This window comes from Bradysia coprophila, unplaced genomic scaffold (assembly GCF_014529535.1).
Source record: "Bradysia coprophila strain Holo2 unplaced genomic scaffold, BU_Bcop_v1 contig_297, whole genome shotgun sequence".
Lineage (NCBI taxonomy): Eukaryota > Metazoa > Arthropoda > Insecta > Diptera > Sciaridae > Bradysia > Bradysia coprophila.
The window spans coordinates 8,507,507-8,528,014 of record NW_023503555.1 but is presented as its reverse complement, the minus strand read 5'-3'; the positions used below and the strand labels follow the sequence as shown (position 1 = coordinate 8,528,014).

Below are 20,508 nucleotides of genomic sequence, written 5' to 3'. Positions count from 1 at the left end.
AAAAATGTATGCGAGTATGAACTGGCCTTAAGGCCAGTTCATGGTCGCATATATCGCAAAAAATGTATGCGAGTATGAAACTGGCCTTAAGGCCAGTTCATGGTCGCATATATCGCAAAAATGTATGCGAGTATGAACTGGCCTTAAGGCCAGTTCATGGTCGCATATATCGCAAACATTGTATGCGTATATATGAACTGGCCTTAAGGCCAGTTCATGGTCGCATATATCGCAAAAATGTATGCGAGTATGAACTGGGCCTTAAGGCCAGTTCATGGTCGCATATATCGCAAAATGTATGCGAGTATGAACTGGCCTTAAAGGCCAGTTCATGGTCGCATATATCGCAAATTAAATGTCATGCGCAATATCGATGTATGTATGAACTGGCCTTAAGGCCAGTTCATGGTCGCATATATCGCAAAAATGTATGCGAGTATGAACTGGCCTTAAGGCCAGTTCATGGTCGCATATATCGCCAAAAATGTATGCGAGTATGAACTGGCCTTAAGGCCAGTTCATGGTCGCATATATCGCAAAAATGTATGCGAGTATGAACTGGCCTTAAGGCCAGTTCATGGTCGCATATATCGCAAAAATGTATGCGAGTATGGAACTGGCCTTAAGGCCAGTTCATGGTCGCATATATCGCAAAAATGTATGCGAGTATGAACTGGCCTTAAGGCCAGTTCATGGTCGCATATATCGCAAAAATGTATGCGAGTATGAACTGGCCTTAAGGCCAGTTCATGGTCGCATATATCGCAAAAATGTATGCGAGTATGAACTGGCCTTAAGGCCAGTTCATGGTCGCATATATCGCAAAAATGTATGCGAGTATGAACTGGCCTTAAGGCCAGTTCATGGTCGCATATATCGCCAAAAATTATGCGAGTATGAACTGGCCCTTAAGGCCAGTTCATGGTCGCATATATCGCAAAAATGTATGCGAGTATGAACTGGCCTTAAGGCCAGTTCATGGTCGCATATATCGCAAAAATGTATGCGAGTATGAACTGGCCTTAAGGCCCAGTTCATGCGTCGCATATATCGCAAAAATGTATGCGAGTATGAAACTGGCCTTAAGGCCAGTTCATGGTCGCATATATCGCAAAAATGTATGCGAGTATGAACTGGCCTTAAGGCCAGTTCATGGTCGCATATATCGCAAAAAATGTATGCGAGTATGAACTGGCCTTTAAGGCCAGTTCATGGTCGCATATATCGCAAAAATGTATGCGAGTATGAACTGGCCTTAAGGCCAGTTCATGGTCGCATATATCGCAAAAATGTATGCGAGTATGAACTGGCCTTAAGGCCAGTTCATGGTCGCATATATCGCAAAAATGTATGCGAGTATGAACTGGCCTTAAGGCCAGTTCATGGTCGCATATATCGCAAAAATGTATGCGAGTATGAACTGGCCTTAAGGCCAGTTCATGGTCGCATATATCGCAAAAATGTATGCGAGTATGAACTGGCCTTAAGGCCAGTTCATGGTCGCATATATCGCAAAAATGTATGCGAGTATGAACTGGCCTTAAGGCCAGTTCATGGTCGCATATATCGCAAAAATGTATGCGAGTATGAACTGGCCTTAAGGCCAGTTCATGGTCGCATATATCGCAAAAATGTATGCGAGTATGAACTGGCCTTAAGGCCAGTTCATGGTCGCATATATCGCAAAAATGTATGCGAGTATGAACTGGCCTTAAGGCCAGTTCATGGTCGCATATATCGCAAAAATGTATGCGAGTATGAACTGGCCTTAAGGCCAGTTCATGGTCGCATATATCGCAAAAATGTATGCGAGTATGAACTGGCCTTAAGGCCAGTTCATGGTCGCATATATCGCAAAAATGTATGCGAGTATGAACTGGCCTTAAGGCCAGTTCATGGTCGCATATATCGCAAAAATGTATGCGAGTATGAACTGGCCTTAAGGCCAGTTCATGGTCGCATATATCGCAAAAATGTATGCGAGTATGAACTGGCCTTAAGGCCAGTTCATGGTCGCATATATCGCAAAAATGTATGCGAGTATGAACTGGCCTTAAGGCCAGTTCATGGTCGCATATATCGCAAAAATGTATGCGAGTATGAACTGGCCTTAAGGCCAGTTCATGGTCGCATATATCGCAAAAATGTATGCGAGTATGAACTGGCCTTAAGGCCAGTTCATGGTCGCATATATCGCAAAAATGTATGCGAGTATGAACTGGCCTTAAGGCCAGTTCATGGTCGCATATATCGCAAAAATGTATGCGAGTATGAACTGGCCTTAAGGCCAGTTCATGGTCGCATATATCGCAAAAATGTATGCGAGTATGAACTGGCCTTAAGGCCATATATCGCAAAATGTATCGAGTATAACTTTAAGCCAGTTCATGGTCGCATATATCGCAAAAATGTATGCGAGTATGAACTGGCCTTAAGGCCAGTTCATGGTCGCATATATCGCAAAAATGTATGCGAGTATGAACTGGCCTTAAGGCCAGTTCATGGTCGCATATATCGCAAAAATGTATGCGAGTATGAACTGGCCTTAAGGCCAGTTCATGGTCGCATATATCGCAAAAATGTATGCGAGTATGAACTGGCCTTAAGGCCAGTTCATGGTCGCATATATCGCAAAAATGTATGCGAGTATGAACTGGCCTTAAGGCCAGTTCATGGTCGCATATATCGCAAAAATGTATGCGAGTATGAACTGGCCTTAAGGCCAGTTCATGGTCGCATATATCGCAAAAATGTATGCGAGTATGAACTGGCCTTAAGGCCAGTTCATGGTCGCATATATCGCAAAAATGTATGCGAGTATGAACTGGCCTTAAGGCCAGTTCATGGTCGCATATATCGCAAAAATGTATGCGAGTATGAACTGGCCTTAAGGCCAGTTCATGGTCGCATATATCGCAAAAATGTATGCGAGTATGAACTGGCCTTAAGGCCAGTTCATGGTCGCATATATCGCAAAAATGTATGCGAGTATGAACTGGCCTTAAGGCCAGTTCATGGTCGCATATATCGCAAAAATGTATGCGAGTATGAACTGGCCTTAAGGCCAGTTCATGGTCGCATATATCGCAAAAATGTATGCGAGTATGAACTGGCCTTAAGGCCAGTTCATGGTCGCATATATCGCAAAAAATGTATGCGAGTATGAACTGGCCTTAAGGCCAGTTCATACTCGCATATATGCGAATAATGTATGCGAGCTATGAACTGGCCTTAAGCTTAAGGCCAGTTCATACTCGCATACATTTTTGCGATATATGCGACCATGAACTGGCCTTAAGGCCAGTTCATACTCGCATACATTTTTGCGATATATGCGACCATGAACTGGCCTTAAGGCCAGTTCATACTCGCATACATTTTTGCGATATATGCGACCATGAACTGGCCTTAAGGCCAGTTCATACTCGCATACATTTTTGCGATATATGCGACCATGAACTGGCCTTAAGGCCAGTTCATACTCGCATACATTTTTGCGATATATGCGACCATGAACTGGCCTTAAGGCCAGTTCATACTCGCATACATTTTGCGATATATGCGACCATGAACTGGCCTTAAGGCCAGTTCATACTCGCATACATTTTGCGATATATGCGACCATGAACTGGCCTTAAGGCCAGTTCATACTCGCATACATTTTTGCGATATATGCGACCATGAACTGGCCTTAAGGCCAGTTCATACTCGCATACATTTTTGCGATATATGCGACCATGAACTGGCCTTAAGGCCAGTTCATACTCGCATACATTTTTGCGATATATGCGACCATACGCAACTCGCACATTCAAAGCCAGCGCCAGTTCATACTCGCATACATTTTTGCGATATATCGACCATGAACTGGCCTTAAGGCCAGTTCATATCGCATACATTTTTGCGATATATGCGACCATGAACTGGCCTTAAGGCCAGTTCATACTCGCATACATTTTTGCGATATATGCGACCATGAACTGGCCTTAAGGCCAGTTCATACTCGCATACATTTTTGCGATATATGCGACCATGAACTGGCCTTAAGGCCAGTTCATACTCGCATACATTTTTGCGATATATGCGACCATGAACTGGCCTTAAGGCCAGTTCATACTCGCATACATTTTTGCGATATATGCGACCATGAACTGGCCTTAAGGCCAGTTCATACTCGCATACATTTTTGCGATATATGCGACCATGAACTGGCCTTAAGGCCAGTTCATACTCGCATACATTTTTGCGATATATGCGACCATGAACTGGCCTTAAGGCCAGTTCATACTCGCATACATTTTTGATATATGCCATGACTGCTTAAGGCAGTTCATACTCGCATACATTTTTGCGATATATGCGACCATGAACTGGCCTTAAGGCCAGTTCATACTCGCATACATTTTTGCGATATATGCGACCATGAACTGGCCTTAAGGCCAGTTCATACTCGCATACATTTTTGCGATATATGCGACCATGAACTGGCCTTAAGGCCAGTTCATACTCGCATACATTTTTGCGATATATGCGACCATGAACTGGCCTTAAGGCCAGTTCATACTCGCATACATTTTTGCGATATATGCGACCATGAACTGGCCTTAAGGCCAGTTCATACTCGCATACATTTTTGCGATATATGCGACCATGAACTGGCCTTAAGGCCAGTTCATACTCGCATACATTTTTGCGATATATGCGACCATGAACTGGCCTTAAGGCCAGTTCATACTCGCATACATTTTTGCGATATATGCGACCATATGTTAAAAATAAACATGCGATATATGCGACCATGAACTGGCCTTAAGGCCAGTTCATACTCGCATACATTTTTGCGATATATGCGACCATGAACTGGCCTTAAGGCCAGTTCATACTCGCATACATTTTTGCGATATATGCGACCATGAACTGGCCTTAAGGCCAGTTCATACTCGCATACATTTTTGCGATATATGCGACCATGAACTGGCCTTAAGGCCAGTTCATACTCGCATACATTTTTGCGATATATGCGACCATGAACTGGCCTTAAGGCCAGTTCATACTCGCATACATTTTTGCGATATATGCGACCATGAACTGGCCTTAAGGCCAGTTCATACTCGCATACATTTTTGCGATATATGCGACCATGAACTGGCCTTAAGGCCAGTTCATACTCGCATACATTTTTGCGATATATGCGACATGAACTGCTTAAGGCAGTTTACTCGCATACATTTTTGCGATATATGCGACCATGAACTGGCCTTAAGGCCAGTTCATACTCGCATACATTTTTGCGATATATGCGACCATGAACTGGCCTTAAGGCCAGTTCATACTCGCATACATTTTTGCGATATATGCGACCATGAACTGGCCTTAAGGCCAGTTCATACTCGCATACATTTTTGCGATATATGCGACCATGAACTGGCCTTAAGGCCAGTTCATACTCGCATACATTTTTGCGATATATGCGACCATGAACTGGCCTTAAGGCCAGTTCATACTCGCATACATTTTTGCGATATATGCGACCATGAACTGGCCTTAAGGCCAGTTCATACTCGCATACATTTTTGCGATATATGCGACCATGAACTGGCCTTAAGGCCAGTTCATACTCGCATACATTTTTGCGATATATGCGACCATGAACTGGCCTTAAGGCCAGTTCATACTCGCATACATTTTTGCGATATATGCGACCATGAACTGGCCTTAAGGCCAGTTCATACTCGCATACATTTTTGCGATATATGCGACCATGAACTGGCCTTAAGGCCAGTTCATACTCGCATACATTTTTGCGATATATGCGACCATGAACTGGCCTTAAGGCCAGTTCATACTCGCATACATTTTTGCGATATATGCGACCATGAACTGGCCTTAAGGCCAGTTCATACTCGCATACATTTTTGCGATATATGCGACCATGAACTGGCCTTAAGGCCAGTTCATACTCGCATACATTTTTGCGATATATGCGACCATGAACTGGCCTTAAGGCCAGTTCATACTCGCATACATTTTTGCGATATATGCGACCATGAACTGGCCTTAAGGCCAGTTCATACTCGCATACATTTTTGCGATATATGCGACCATGAACTGGCCTTAAGGCCAGTTCATACTCGCATACATTTTTGCGATATATGCGACCATGAACTGGCCTTAAGGCCAGTTCATACTCGCATACATTTTTGCGATATATGCGACCATGAACTGGCCTTAAGGCCAGTTCATACTCGCATACATTTTTGCGATATATGCGACCATGAACTGGCCTTAAGGCCAGTTCATACTCGCATACATTTTTGCGATATATGCGACCATGAACTGGCCTTAAGGCCAGTTCATACTCGCATACATTTTTGCGATATATGCGACCATGAACTGGCCTTAAGGCCAGTTCATACTCGCATACATTTTTGCGATATATGCGACCATGAACTGGCCTTAAGGCCAGTTCATACTCGCATACATTTTTGCGATATATGCGACCATGAACTGGCCTTAAGGCCAGTTCATACTCGCATACATTTTTGCGATATATGCGACCATGAACTGGCCTTAAGGCCAGTTCATACTCGCATACATTTTTGCGATATATGCGACCATGAACTGGCCTTAAGGCCAGTTCATACTCGCATACATTTTTGCGATATATGCGACCATGAACTGGCCTTAAGGCCAGTTCATACTCGCATACATTTTTGCGATATATGCGACCATGAACTGGCCTTAAGGCCAGTTCATACTCGCATACATTTTTGCGATATATGCGACCATGAACTGGCCTTAAGGCCAGTTCATACTCGCATACATTTTTGCGATATATGCGACCATGAACTGGCCTTAAGGCCAGTTCATACTCGCATACATTTTTGCGATATATGCGACCATGAACTGGCCTTAAGGCCAGTTCATACTCGCATACATTTTTGCGATATATGCGACCATGAACTGGCCTTAAGGCCAGTTCATACTCGCATACATTTTTGCGATATATGCGACCATGAACTGGCCTTAAGGCCAGTTCATACTCGCATACATTTTTGCGATATATGCGACCATGAACTGGCCTTAAGGCCAGTTCATACTCGCATACATTTTTGCGATATATGCGACCATGAACTGGCCTTAAGGCCAGTTCATACTCGCATACATTTTTGCGATATATGCGACCATGAACTGGCCTTAATATGAGGTTGCAGACGATGCGCGAGAAACCAACAATTTTAAGTGACGAATCTCACAATAAATCGACGAATCAATGCTGGGAATTTCTCCCAAAATGATCAGGGCTCAATAGATCATCTTCAAGATACGTAACCTCACTTAATGTGGATAGAGGGATTCTTTTGAAAATCCACCTATCAAAATCGGACCCATTTCGTCTGGGATGGATATATACATGGTTTGATAGGTCTTTGCCAGTAGACCTCAAAACAGGCCTCACACAGTCTCGAGCCACACCTGGTTGCTGGTGGAAGATCTCCGAAGTTGGAAAAATAGTGATTTTTATCCGAATTTTTTGGACGTTATAAATGATCGTTTCGGTTGAGAGTGGGCTCGTTGGAAAGCTAAGCTTAAGTACTTTCGGGTACTTTGGGCTGATTACCAGTGCATACATTGTAGAAATGGATTTCAGCAAATAAGTGACAGAAAATCTACATATTTTAGTCAAAATATTGTGTGTTCAAATTTAAATTATTGCGCTTTTCCGAATTTCGTAGTTCTTTTGAGTTGTGATCGTTGGATGGAGCAAGTATCAATTGTTTTGAAGTATCATGTTGGAGTGTGTCTTAGGAGGAACAATTATGCCTCGTAACTGGTAATGTTTCGTATTACGTTTTGACATATTCTAAAAAGGTAGCATCGTCATCTTCTACAAACATTTTGTAAACGGAAGTATCACTCCCTTCTACAAGCACCGTGAAGAAGACAGTAATACTTCCTCTTTTAAAAATTGTTTGTAGAGTAGAGTGCTGCTTCCTTTTACAAAGTGTTTCTAGAAGAGAGTGTCGCTTCCTTCTACAAAGTGTTTGTAAATGAGAGTGCTGCTTCCTTTTACAAAGTGTTTCTAGAAGAGAGTGTCGCTTCCTTTTAGAAAGTGTTTGTAGATGAGAATGTTGCTTCGTTTGACAAAGTGTTTGTAGAGTAGAGTGCTGCTTCCTTTTACAAAGTCTTTGTAGATGAGAGTGATTGTTTCTTTTTACAAAGTGTTTGTAGACGAGAGTGTTGCTTCCTTTTAAAAAGTGTTTGCAGTAGAGAGTGTCGCTTCCTTTTTAAAAGTGTTTGTAAAAGAAAAAGCTGCTTCCTTTTACAAAGTGTTTGTGGAGTAGATTGTTGCTCCCTTCTACAAAGTGTTTGTAGAAGAGAGTGATTACTTCTTTTTACAAAGTGTTTGTAGAGGAGAGTGATGGTTCCTTTTACAAAGTGTTTACAAAGAAGAGAATCATGCTACAATTTACACAGTATTTGAAGAAGAGAGTGATTCTCAATCTACAAAATGTTTGTAGAAGATGGTGATTATGTCAAAGCATAACACGAAGCATCAACGGTTACATTTTAATGATTTATATCAAAGCTGGCTTGACATCATTCGAAGCTTTTCAGTTTACTCGAAAAGTGCGAATAGTGAAATAAAGACTAATCGCACTTTGTGACACAAAGTGCGATTAGACTTTATTTGACTATTCGCACAAAGTGTGATTAGACTTTATTTGACGTTTTTTAAATATTGGATTTTAGTTAACTTTTGATGATATCTTTCCACCAGAATTCATTTTCAAAAATGTACGACCACGATAACGACCATGAATGTGTGTGATAGCTTTCAAAATAAAATAGATTTGGTTGTAGCAGTTTGACCAGCTCTGAGAAAACTGAGCAGTTTATGAAAATTTCGTTAAAATGCTCACTGCTCACGTTTAACCGTTCGCCAAAAAATACAAATTTCAGACACGTTAAAATGTACGGAGAATCTTTCGAAAATGTATGAAACCTACGCTTTTGTCATATTCCCAATCCCCCTTTCAGTTGATATTGAAGAGGTTCCTATAATTGTGATGCAACCATAAACAACATAATAAGTCCATTGAGGCCACACATATTGCTTCCAAAATCTATGGCACACTCTGCCTTCCCCCGTAGAGTGTGTGTGTGTTTTGTATTGAGACTATTTATCATAATCCAATTACTCATTGCATCTTCTTTTTAATATTAATAAGTTCTGTACAACCGCTGCTACAATAATTCTCGGTTAATTATAGCGCAATTAGTTAAACTCAAAAATCGCAATGTAATGGTCATGGACTAGACAGAGAGTGCCAAGTTATATTTATGGACAACTATAACATATAGGTATAGCAACATTATACTGTAAGCGAATATGTTGTACTAAGAACAAACGTTAGACGTAGAAGAAAGTCTTTTTTCTCGAGAAAAATATCGAGATGTACGCTCCGAACTGTCTACTGACGACGAGACTGACGATCATATTAAATAACAAACAAATAAAAACATTTGGCCATTCACAGCATCTGGAAGCAGAGAATTGCTTTCATATCAATCTACTCAATGCTAGATCGTATCAAACCAAAGCCGAAGAAATTAAAACGATTTTTTTCCACCTAAGAGTCCATAAATATTTGTTACACCGATCGATGGTATGACGCGCTCTGTGTCTAATCATCCCGAGTCTATTTTCGGCCACCAAAATCTGTTGACTAGGAAATCAAGCAGTAATAATTCAAAATTAATTTTCTTCGGTTTTCATTCGAAAAATATTTATGAAGTTTATTTTTAGACCGGAGAATATCACTTTTAACATTGAAACAATAAAAGTTTTAGTTTTCATATACAATCTCACGTCGCAAAGATGCGAAGAAGAAGGAATAGGTGTTTACCATTCGTTTGCAGTATGTGAAAACTCTCAAATGTCACCCTGATAAAGAAGCAATTCAGAGATTGAACACGACTTTCGTTGGTTCGTAGTATACTTACTTATTTATCTAATTCTAACTGTCCTTCTGACCATCCTACATAGAGAAGCGGATTCACCCGTAGACGGTAATTGTGACCGAAATATCAAAATTGCTGAAGATGAGTTAGTAGTCTACCTCTATGAGAGAGTATGAGTGCAGCGTAACTTCACTCTATTGTAGCACTTATGATTTCAACAGAATTTTTGTAGTGGTGAAATACTTTTTCAAGATACATGCTATTACAGTCACCACTTTCCATCAATTCTATAGAAATCGTTAGCGCTACACCAAGGGAAATGTATCGCTGCACTTAACTTCACTCCAAACTTGGGTTACATATTGTTTAGAATTCGCTGAAGATTTGCATTGGCTTCATTTACTTTCATTATGACTGGGTACAAGAAGTCACACTAGGATGAAAATTTACGTTGAGCTCTCGGTTACTGATACAGTTTTCGATAAGTTTGTTTTCCATCTTGAGGGTCTAAAAAAAACCAGCGCCCATCACTGTCACTCACTTATGAGAACGTTAACACGCTGCTGTGAGCTTTCCTCAACTTGGTAAAAGCTTTTTTCATTCGACGAGGATTGAAACTCTTGAAATTCCACCTTAAGATGGAGAACTTATATTCCGAACTATTAAAAAGCACAATAGACTCAAATGGTGCCTCAGAAGTATAGATAGATCACCCAACGAAGTCAGCCCACTTATCGAGACGAGAATGAGGTTCAGTAATTCACTTAAAACGGATTTTGAGTAAATGAAACAGGCAATCGACCAGACCTTCCCATGTACCCAGATGACTTAGTAGTTCCTACAAATCAAGATTCGAAAAAAAACATTAACTGCAGCGTTTACTTTTGGTGACGAGTATTCATATTAAAACTCGGAATTGCTCGAACTTGGACGACCGCGGTCGAAAGTCACTATTACCTAAGTGAGGTCAAATTATTTTAGAAAACTAACCTGGCCTGAAATAAACTTGTCAGATTTCAGGTCAGATGAGACTTGATCACTAAAATCATTTTTCAGATAAAATCAGGTCAGGTCAAAGTTGATTTGAATCCGGTGCAGGTCAAAACAGTTTCAGGTATTTCCAGTTCACGTTTAGGTAAACCTGAACTTATCATATATCCTTAAAGCTATGAATCTAAGCTCCCTCCTCCTCGACAGACCCTCAACTTATAGAGGAGTAAACAGCTCTCGAGGTTTTTAGACAATGTCTACTCCCCGAATTTTTTATGTCTCTTGCTTCTTAATAGTAATTAACCCTAGCTCCCAGTACAGGCCTTGCACCCAACGACGAAGGTACAAGCACATCTTGTTTTTTAAGTTCTACCACTCGCCACAAAAATTTGTAGTAGTCTTACACCTACTTTATATACCTACAATAAGCCTCTAGACCAAGAACAACCACGTCTCATATTACCCGCGTTTCGATCTTTTTCCTGCAAAAAACTATTGTTCCGTTTGCATTCTCGGCTGTTCGATTTGTCTCGTCGAGGTCTTGTCTACACTTAAGCGGCGATTTTTATTATATTGTTGTACGTACACGTTGAAAAATCGCATATAAAAGTGTGGGATGCTATTTTGGTTATATCGAATGAGTAATATTAACGTCTGATTCATAAGCCAGGGAGAAGATTCAGAATATTATAATATCTCATAGTCGGTTTAATGATGTGTAAAAACAACAACTGTGTGCTGTAAATGCATTTTTCATGTGTTTATTCTCGTGAAAGCGAGAAGAATTTTTTGCGTGGGATTTCACATTTATTGAAATTAAAAACCGTGAAAATAGCCAGTCTTAAAGATATCTCCAAAGTGATCAGTTCGGAATTGAATAATCGAAACAGCACAAAGCGAGCGGAAAATAATTTTTTTTTGTGAATTTAAAGAAAAGTAGAAAAGAGAAAAGAATTCAAATTTTTTTACCAAAATGGCTAAAGGAAATTGCACACGAAAATCCGATGGAACAATCGTCTACAAAACGGTTTCAAAAAGTGGTTCGCCTCCGGCTGAATTAGACTCATCCAAATGGTATATGGATAAATGTGAAATTGTCGGTTATCGTGGAGAACATCTCACAATAACAGTGAACCAAGATGGAATTATTCGTGTGGATGGTGATTATAATGACGGCAGAGCCAGCCGGTCCTTTTTCAACGAATACATCATTCCCGATGGGGTCAACCATGAGGCATTAGAGTTTCGTATTTATGAAGCTGATGCAAATACGTTGGTGATTGTTGGTGGTATTGGATCGGATGAATTGGTGTCGGCACAACAAAGTTCCACGATAACACGTACGGAAGATGTGCGAATTAGTTCGACATTCACGGAAACATTTGAATCGACCGAATTGGAGGGCTCGGAAGATATAAGCAAGGAAATTCGCGTTTCGGACAACAAATTTGAGGTAAAGTCAGAGACAATTTTTGGAAGAGGGTTTTTCACCTATTTTCTTGAATTTTCCCATATTTTCCATAATTTTAAAAAAATCTGGGAAAATGTAGGAAAATACTGCGAAAATTTAGGAAAATTCCGGAAAATGAAGTAAAAGCCCTGAAAATTTGTTACAATTGCGAGAAATTTGATAAAATTCCGGAAAATTTGAAAAAAAAAGTCAAGAAAATTTTGGAAAATTCCGGAAAATTTAAGAAAATGTCTTTTAGTTGACAAAATGTAAATGTGAGTGTGCCCCTTTAACTCGACCGTTTCTTTTTGTGCGCAGGCAACAGTAAACGTCTCCGAATACAAATCCGAAGAGATTCAAGTTAGAATATCAAGGAAAGTGGTTCTGATAACATCCCGCAAAGAAGTGACCAAGACAAGTACCCGACAGGAAATCAAGAAAACTTTCGAAATTCCTGATGGAGTGAAACCAGAGTCGATAACCAGCGTCGTTGGAAAGGATGGAAATCTTACCGTTACAGCGAAAGTTGACCAAGAACTTGCCAGACAACAACAACTTCAAAAGCAGATAGTCGAAAAACAACAGACAAACACGGATGAAGTGCTGATTCGTGTTCGCACAGTCAATACAACCAAAACTGTGACCGGAGACGATTTGAAAGACGTGAGAGTCAACAAGGATCGATTTGAGGTAACATTAAAATCAAAACATTTTCACATAGACAGCAATCTAAACTTTTCTTCTTTCACATCCGACAGATGAACGTGGATCTGCGTGAATACAAATTGGAAGAAGTGACTGTCAAAATCGTCAAAACTCGTCGCATCATTACAATCTCTGCCAATCACAAGAGTCAATATGAAAGCCGATCAACCTATCGCGAATTTACGCTCCCGGCCGGTGCACCAGACTCGAATCCGAATGCAATTGACGCTGTGTTGAGTCCAAACGGAATCCTTACAATAACTGGACCGTGCTCACCGCAATCGCAACCAGCCGCATTGACTGACACCACCGACGATGTTCGAAATAAGGTGGTTCAGCAACAGCAGCAGAACACTGCCGTGCAACAGCAACAACAAAACACTTCTGTTAAGCAGCAAAATACTTCGGTGCAAGAACAACAGTCAATCGTCCAGCAGAAGAATAACTCGGTGCAACAGAACACTTCCGTTCAGCAACAGAATACCTCTGTTCAGCAACATCATAAAAACACTTCTGTCCAGCAAGTGCAAGACTCCACCGTTCAACAACATCAATCGCAGCAGGAAATTGTTCAGAAGAGCCGATACACAAAAATCACACGCGCAACATTCACTTCAAGCACCATGACCTCATTGGATATTGCTGAAGCAAATGACGATAATTTTGGAGAACCTCTGGTTTCAGAGCCCAGTACGCCAATCGAAGACGTAACGCAAGACATGGTCGAAGATGAAGATGGTAACTACGTCGTCGAACTGAATATCAGAGATTACCGTCCAGAAGAGATCACAATTAAAGCATCCAAGACAACTATTACCGTTGTTGGACGTAAAACCGATACGAATGAAGAGTTCTGTAAAACGGTGCACGTTCCAGTTGGCGTGGTTGTTACTCCCGACAAAATTAGGAGCATCTTAGACAAATCCAGACGAGTGATCACTATAATCATCACAAAGACGACAACTGTTACTACAACCGAGGAACAAACCAAAGAGCAGCAGAGGGTCGACACTTTGCAACAGCAAAAACAACAGGTACAACAGAAGCAGGAATCGGTACAGGAGACCCAAACAAAAATCCAAACTCAGCAACAAGTCAATCAGCAGAAACAAGTGCAACAGAAGCAGAGATCGATTGAAGAGACCCAAACTGAAGTTCAAACTCAGCAACGAATCAACCAACAGAGGCAAGTCCAACAGAAGCAGGAATCGATTGAAGAGACTGAGGTTCAAACTCAACAACGAATCAATCAACAGAGACAAGTCCAACAGAAGCAGGAATCGGTTGAAGAGACTGAAGTTCAAACTCAACAACGAATCAATCAACAGAGACAAGTCCAACAAAAACAGGATTCGATTCGGGAGACTCAAACTGACGTTCGAACTCAGCAGCTAACCGAACAGCAGAAGCAGCTTCAACAGAGACAAGATCAACGTCAACAGAACACAACCACTACAACGACTACATCAAAAAGAACCTTGAAAACAACCACAACGACCGTTGAATCGTTGAAGCAACTCGGCTACAATTTCGATTCGGCTACTTCACAAGTTTATACTGGCGATCCGAAATTTTTCGAACGCGCTACACAAATTGTGGACTACAAGCCAGAGGAACTGGAGGTGAAAATTGCCATGCCTTGGGTTATAATCGAAGGAAAACAGGAGATGACGGCGGAAAATGGCTGGAGAAGTAAGCAGTTTACGAAAATGTTCACAGTGCCGGAAGGTGTTAAGCAAGAAAACATTGTCCTGGAAATGAATGATGCTGGTGATGTTGTGAATTGTACAGCACGAATTGGTTAAACTGATGTACCATCATTTCTGATGTCGCATTTTAAGCTGTGCGCTTGGCTTTGTGGTTAATATTTATTTATTTTTTTTACATATTTGAATCGGTTAATTTTAAATAATAATGTCTCCGTCGAAGGATGGACGGGCATCTATGTCACAAAATTTTTTGTAAATTAAAAATTTATTTTTATTAAAAATTTTATTGCCTGCGATAAAAACCAAATTATTTTCTCATATTATGTCAGACCAGCACCCATCCAGTATTTTTCTAGACTGTGTTGAGTGGGGAAATCAATTGCTTTTTTTGAGTATCAATTTTGAAGCCATTTCCTTTCAGTTTTGAAACGAAAATCTCAAGTACCACTGCACCTGGACGTAGTCGCATTAGTTATTCGAAAAAATATTTAGGTTCAGGCGGACCCAAAACCTCACGTTCTCTCACTACATAGAGAGCCACTTTGCCCAATTTTTCGTCCCAGTTGCGTCAATTTTTGTTCAGAATGAATGTTTGATGATTTCTCTGAACCTTTTTTTTTGAAAAAGTAAAATCATTCAAGCACGTTAAAATGTGTACCTTTTAAACGCAAAATTGGTTTGTGTCTGATAACTTATCCCATTTGGAGAAACCTTTGCAGATTGTGTAAATTTATGTAATCTGCGCAGGTGAGGAATCGTCAAAAAACGAATACTTTCCGCCTATTTGTAGGCTAGAAATTTCCGAAGAATCCATTGTTCTTAAGTATGGTTTGCATTCAACAAAAAGTCCTCCGTCACAGAGCCGTGAGGAGCGAGCTATTAAACAAAGCAAAAATTGAAAAAAAATCAACTTTGTCTCTCACACGACGTACTTTTTTGGTAATTGGAAAACAAGCATTATCGGTCAAAAAACCTTTTATTTAGGTTCAGCAGTGGTATTGTACCAACATAAAAAACTAAATTTATAAGACAAATTCTGACAACTGCGTCGAGTTGGCCCCTTACTTCAAATCAGTTCTGGTGCCTGCTTATAGCAATGAATATAAACCACCCAGGTTTGGTCTAATGTCACCTCGGAATAAATAACGATTTTAAAAACGGATTCCGACGCACCCATGGCACCCATTTTCATATTATTTATGAGAACGTTCAAGATAAATTGAAATATTTTGAAGAATTTTTGAAGTTGTTTACCTTCGACGACTATTTGGAATGAATTTCAATTTTTTTTTACCATTTTTTCTAAAACGGTTAGCAGGTCAGGTTGACTTGCAGGTCCAGTCCAGTAACTATGTCACCTGTTATCGACAAAGATGATGAAAGCAAGCGATCTGGTCTATTATTCTTTTTTATAGCAAATCACATGTTAAGTGCGAGTGAATTAACAGATGTTGTAATTAACATTCTGAGACAATTCAAACAAAAGAAGTAATAGATTTTACTTTACTAGTGAGGTAATGTGGCCTTTCCCTCACTAGTGAAGACCCTTTCCGTCGCTCGTAAAGTAAAACGCCATACTTTACACGTGAAATAATTTGATATCTCGTATCCAGATGAGTAAAAGTATCCGAGGGCTTCAGCCCGAGGTACTTTTACTCATCGTGATTACTTCACTAGATAGAATAGAATAAGTGGGTGGCTTTTACGCCTGCACCTAAGCCTCAGATGGGCCTGTTGTGCGTTGATTACTTCACTAGTATAGTAATGTACTATTTCAATCTAGATATAAACTCGATACGTAATGTATGCATAAGAGACTATAGAAGGCAGGTATTATATCCCAACCCACAACTCTGTTCATATTATGGAACTACAGTCATAAACAAAATTTCTTCTATAAATGGTTCGAGCTAAATATATATTGCACTATCGTCTATACATGGTGTGAATTAAACACACATACACCAAAGGTAACAAGTAAATTCACCAGAGTAAATTTGGCAATGGTAGTTGAACAGCAACATCCATTTACATAACCACAAAGGAAAAGTTGCAGTGTCAAGGTTTCAAGCGAATTTTGTTGATCTTACCTAATAAGCGCCAGCAGCTCAATGACGCTGTTTCACATGAAACTTTTTAAGTCAAAGAATTTTGAGAAGTGGAGGTAAATAAGTAACTTCCTTGGTCATGACAACGATGCGTTTTACACGGGTGTGTACTGTGATTTTTTGTTTATTTTCCTTCACCAGACCAAAAAATGCAAACTCAAATATTTTCGCTTCGAGATAATACATCATTTTGTTCGATGACCTGTTGATCATACCGATATAGTAAATTGCTTGAGAAATATTTGCTCGTCAACTCGTGACTTTCAACATGAAGCCGGTTTATTAGTCATTCAGAGACATTAAAACAAAAAGAAAAGAAAAAAAAACATTTTTTTTACTAAATTGGTTACAGCGTATTTTTAGGAGAATTAATCGACTTTCGATATTATTTTGGACGAATTAAATAACCATGATGTGCCCAGAAGCTTTTACAAAAAAGCGCTATCTGAACCCATTGTAAGCTTCTACTTTATCATTGGTTTTATTCGTTCCATTCCACATTAAGTTGCGAACATATCATCTGTCATAGACACGTACGACAAATGAGAATAACGAGCTCTATCTACCGCCGTCTTATTATATTATAGCCAGATAATGGTATAGTATGATTTTCAACTCTTTTCTGTCAGTGAAAATAATTCGTGTAAAAGTCCTAATTGGTCTTTCAGTGGAAGCTTGGAAGCTTTCACTAAAAGCGCTAGAAGCTTTGCCAAAAAAGTTGTAAAAACTTTTGCAAAAAATCTGTGGAAGCTTTTACAAAAAAGCTCGAGAAGCTTTCACAAAAGCTCAAAAATGTTTCAAAAAAGCTCTAGAAGCTTTTACAAAAAAGCTTTTAAAACTTTTACGAAAAAGCTCTTAGAGCTTTTACAAATGACGCTGTAGAAGCTTTTACAAAAAAAAGCTCCAGACGTTTTTTTAACGTTTTATCTTTACACATTACTTACTTAGTGTACGTAAAACGATATTTTGATCTTCACGAAGCTATTACATTTTATGTGGTTTTTGATATGAGTGTGGGAAGAGATATTTATGGTGAATAAGCAATGAAAGCATTTTAATTGAATGACACTCTTATTTCAACACGCCATTCCCTAACAAACTGATTCATTTTGCACAACAGTTTACAAGCAAATCACCTTATACGGATGGCTGTATCATCTGTTATTATTCAACGTATTGACAAAATAAGCGATGATTTCTTGTTGAATATGTCGAACATGCTTGCATCAAAGCTTAGATACTGGAGATGTGCTGTCTGACCCTAAAAGACAACGTTTATGGCAACGATTATTTTTAGTTTGTTTCATTTGTATGCCGCTGTAATATCAGATTCTCTAGATCGGTCGTTTACAGGTCAGGTTATTCACTCAAAATTACTTATCTTCGCCGATTCCTACTAACATCTTTCTTGCATTCTTTCTTAATCCATCAGTCGAAATTTCGCATTCAAAGGAATATTTTGTGTCTTTATAAGTGAAAGCCAAATCTCGTCATGAAATTTCTGTTTTGTGTAACAGTCTTGTTGGGAACGATAGCAGCCACATCACCAGCGAAAATTCCATACAAAGTGATCGAAGTCACTGGTAAAGAACTCGAGGGTCATTCTTTTCTCAGACTGATTACACCAAGTGGAAAGATTTACCACTTCAGAGACGACGCTACATTCGGTAAGTTATCATTGAGGCCAGGTTTTTGTCTTCTCCTTTCCTATTTCATAGTCCATATATCAACTAGTGACCGAGCGTACTGAAGACGGCAAAGATGATTGGAAAAAATTACCTTTCCTCACATTTGGGCCACCATACGGCAAGCAACACTACGTTCAGTTTCCAGCGAACGAGACTGGTTTTAAACTTTTTGAAGGTTAATGACCGTGCAAGCCATTAAATATTTTAATTTTACAAACGAAAATCACAATTTGTTGATGCAGGCACAGACAAATCGGGAAAAAGTCCCGTTGATGGAGAGATCAAAATCCGAAGTTTTGCCGGACCGAACAGGAAAAGATATTCAGTGGCCTACTTCAACTATCCTCTCATTCAAGAAAGTGAGTAAATGAGTCTGATGGAACTCGAGTCGAATTTTTGATAAAAACCCATTTCCTATTCAAGTTCGTCGAACCGAGGACGACATTGTCGACTATTTGCAAATAGTGCTCGAGTACAGATCGCAGGTCTATGCGTATACCTTGTCGCAAAACGGAGACGACTTATTTAATGGTAATAACGGTGTGGAATTATAAGCCTTTGCAGTCTGTAGGACATTCAATTCTCTCTTCTCAGAAAATTGCACCGACTCTACATTCCTCACACTCGCTTTGCCCAATGGAAAAGTTCACAAGATTAAACAGTCCACACACACCACAGATGGTAAATTCACAGTTTAGCTATCTCTTGTGAAACGATTGTAAATTTTGACTGTTTTTTACTGCCAAATTACATGAACAGAAGAAGAGACTGTTGCTGATGTCAGTTCGCTGCCCTACATAACATTTTTCCATGTGAATGGTGCTAAGTATGACATTCGTTTTCCTCAGAATGGAGGCAATACTCCTCCTACCGTTGGTAAAATTAAAACAAAATTTTGAAAATTTATTTGTTCGTTCAATTCTGTGTTTTGTTGAAGCGCGTGACACGTCTAGAGTCCGTGACACATGTGCTGCAAGTATTTTGGATAAGTTTACCGGACCGGATGGCAAAGAGTACAGATTCGATGTTAGGAATAACGAACCGATCCTCAGTAAGTGGAAATTGGATTTTGAAAGTGTTTCATTCTCAGAAAATGTTTTGTTTTCTTACATCAGCAAAGTCATCTGAAGATGTTCTCGACAAGTTGAACGTGCACGTCTACAACCCTACCGGACAATCCATCTATTACGAGTACACCAAGGAAGGCGAACTGATCGCGCTAAGTAATTATTTGTTTCCTTTTCTGATTAAAATCCAACTACTTTGCGTGGGAGGACACAAATTAAGACTGTAAACTTTGGGGAAATCGTGACAGGGCATATTTTGTTGAAATTGTTAAAAGTTTTCCGAATTCTTGAAATTTGTTGAAAAATCTTAAGAATCTGGAGAATTTTCCTGAAAACAGACGGTTCACGCAAATGTAGCGTTCGTACAGCCCTGGACGAAATGCTCTAGTTTTCTCGCATCAAGATAAACTACTGAACTGATGTCCTCCTTTCCTTGACAATAATTCAAAGGCAGGACATAATTAACTTGGAGAATCTCCGAAACTTTTCGCACTTAACATCAGTCTGAAACTCTAACATCACTTTCAGAGATGACATCAAGTGCTATCGGAGTGGAAAATCGTCCAGCAACACCATTCGATGTGAAAGATGTTGAACTGAGCTGCATACAAAATTGCGAATAGACACAACATTCACATCTATCAGCTGAGGACATCAAACACTGTATTGAGTGAACATAATTCTTAAGACGTTAAATGTTTACTTCGAGAGATGTGTTTTGTAACTTTCATAAAATAAAGAGATTTTAAGCATTCTAATGACGTCGAAGTGTTTCGGATAAAGAAACCGTCGGTTGCAAAGCAAACAACAATCAACGTGGGCCCG

General features: G+C 39.7%; 2 protein-coding genes across 3 annotated transcripts; both read left to right on the top strand.

Moving 5' to 3' along the window:
• Positions 1–11,777: 11,777 nt before the first annotated feature.
• LOC119079026 (interaptin-like) lies at positions 11,778–15,136 on the top strand. Of its 2 annotated transcripts, XM_037186808.1 has the most exons (4): positions 11,778–12,409; positions 12,725–13,096; positions 13,165–14,337; positions 14,404–15,136. In XM_037186808.1, exons 1-4 carry the CDS (start codon positions 11,930–11,932, stop codon positions 14,914–14,916), a joined length of 2,538 nt encoding a protein of 845 aa, XP_037042703.1. In that variant the 5' UTR covers positions 11,778–11,929; the 3' UTR covers positions 14,917–15,136. The 2 variants fall into 2 exon arrangements, with proteins under 2 accessions (XP_037042703.1, XP_037042702.1); XM_037186807.1 differs by having other exon boundaries at positions 11,779–12,409; positions 13,165–15,136.
• Positions 15,137–18,320: 3,184 nt separating this feature from the next.
• On the top strand, positions 18,321–20,444 carry LOC119079091. Its single transcript, XM_037186908.1, has 9 exons — positions 18,321–18,595; positions 18,663–18,791; positions 18,859–18,975; positions 19,040–19,147; positions 19,211–19,297; positions 19,376–19,492; positions 19,554–19,667; positions 19,732–19,839; positions 20,212–20,444. Exons 1-9 carry the CDS (start codon positions 18,421–18,423, stop codon positions 20,304–20,306), a joined length of 1,050 nt encoding a protein of 349 aa, XP_037042803.1. The 5' UTR covers positions 18,321–18,420; the 3' UTR covers positions 20,307–20,444.
• Positions 20,445–20,508: the final 64 nt, after the last annotated feature.

Bases quoted from the DNA above. Each gene is read 5' to 3' on its own strand.
- LOC119079026 (XM_037186807.1), top strand. From the start codon at position 11,930: ATGGCTAAAGGAAATTGCACACGAAAATCCGATGGAACAATCGTCTAC. The intron at 12,410-12,724 runs GTAAAGTCAGAG...TTTTGTGCGCAG, and splicing joins TTTCGGACAACAAATTTGAG to GCAACAGTAAACGTCTCCGA. The intron at 13,097-13,164 runs GTAACATTAAAA...CACATCCGACAG, and splicing joins TCAACAAGGATCGATTTGAG to ATGAACGTGGATCTGCGTGA.
- LOC119079091 (XM_037186908.1), top strand. From the start codon at position 18,421: ATGAAATTTCTGTTTTGTGTAACAGTCTTGTTGGGAACGATAGCAGCC. The intron at 19,148-19,210 runs GTAATAACGGTG...CTCTCTTCTCAG, and splicing joins CGGAGACGACTTATTTAATG to AAAATTGCACCGACTCTACA. The intron at 19,668-19,731 runs GTAAGTGGAAAT...TTCTTACATCAG, and splicing joins GAATAACGAACCGATCCTCA to CAAAGTCATCTGAAGATGTT.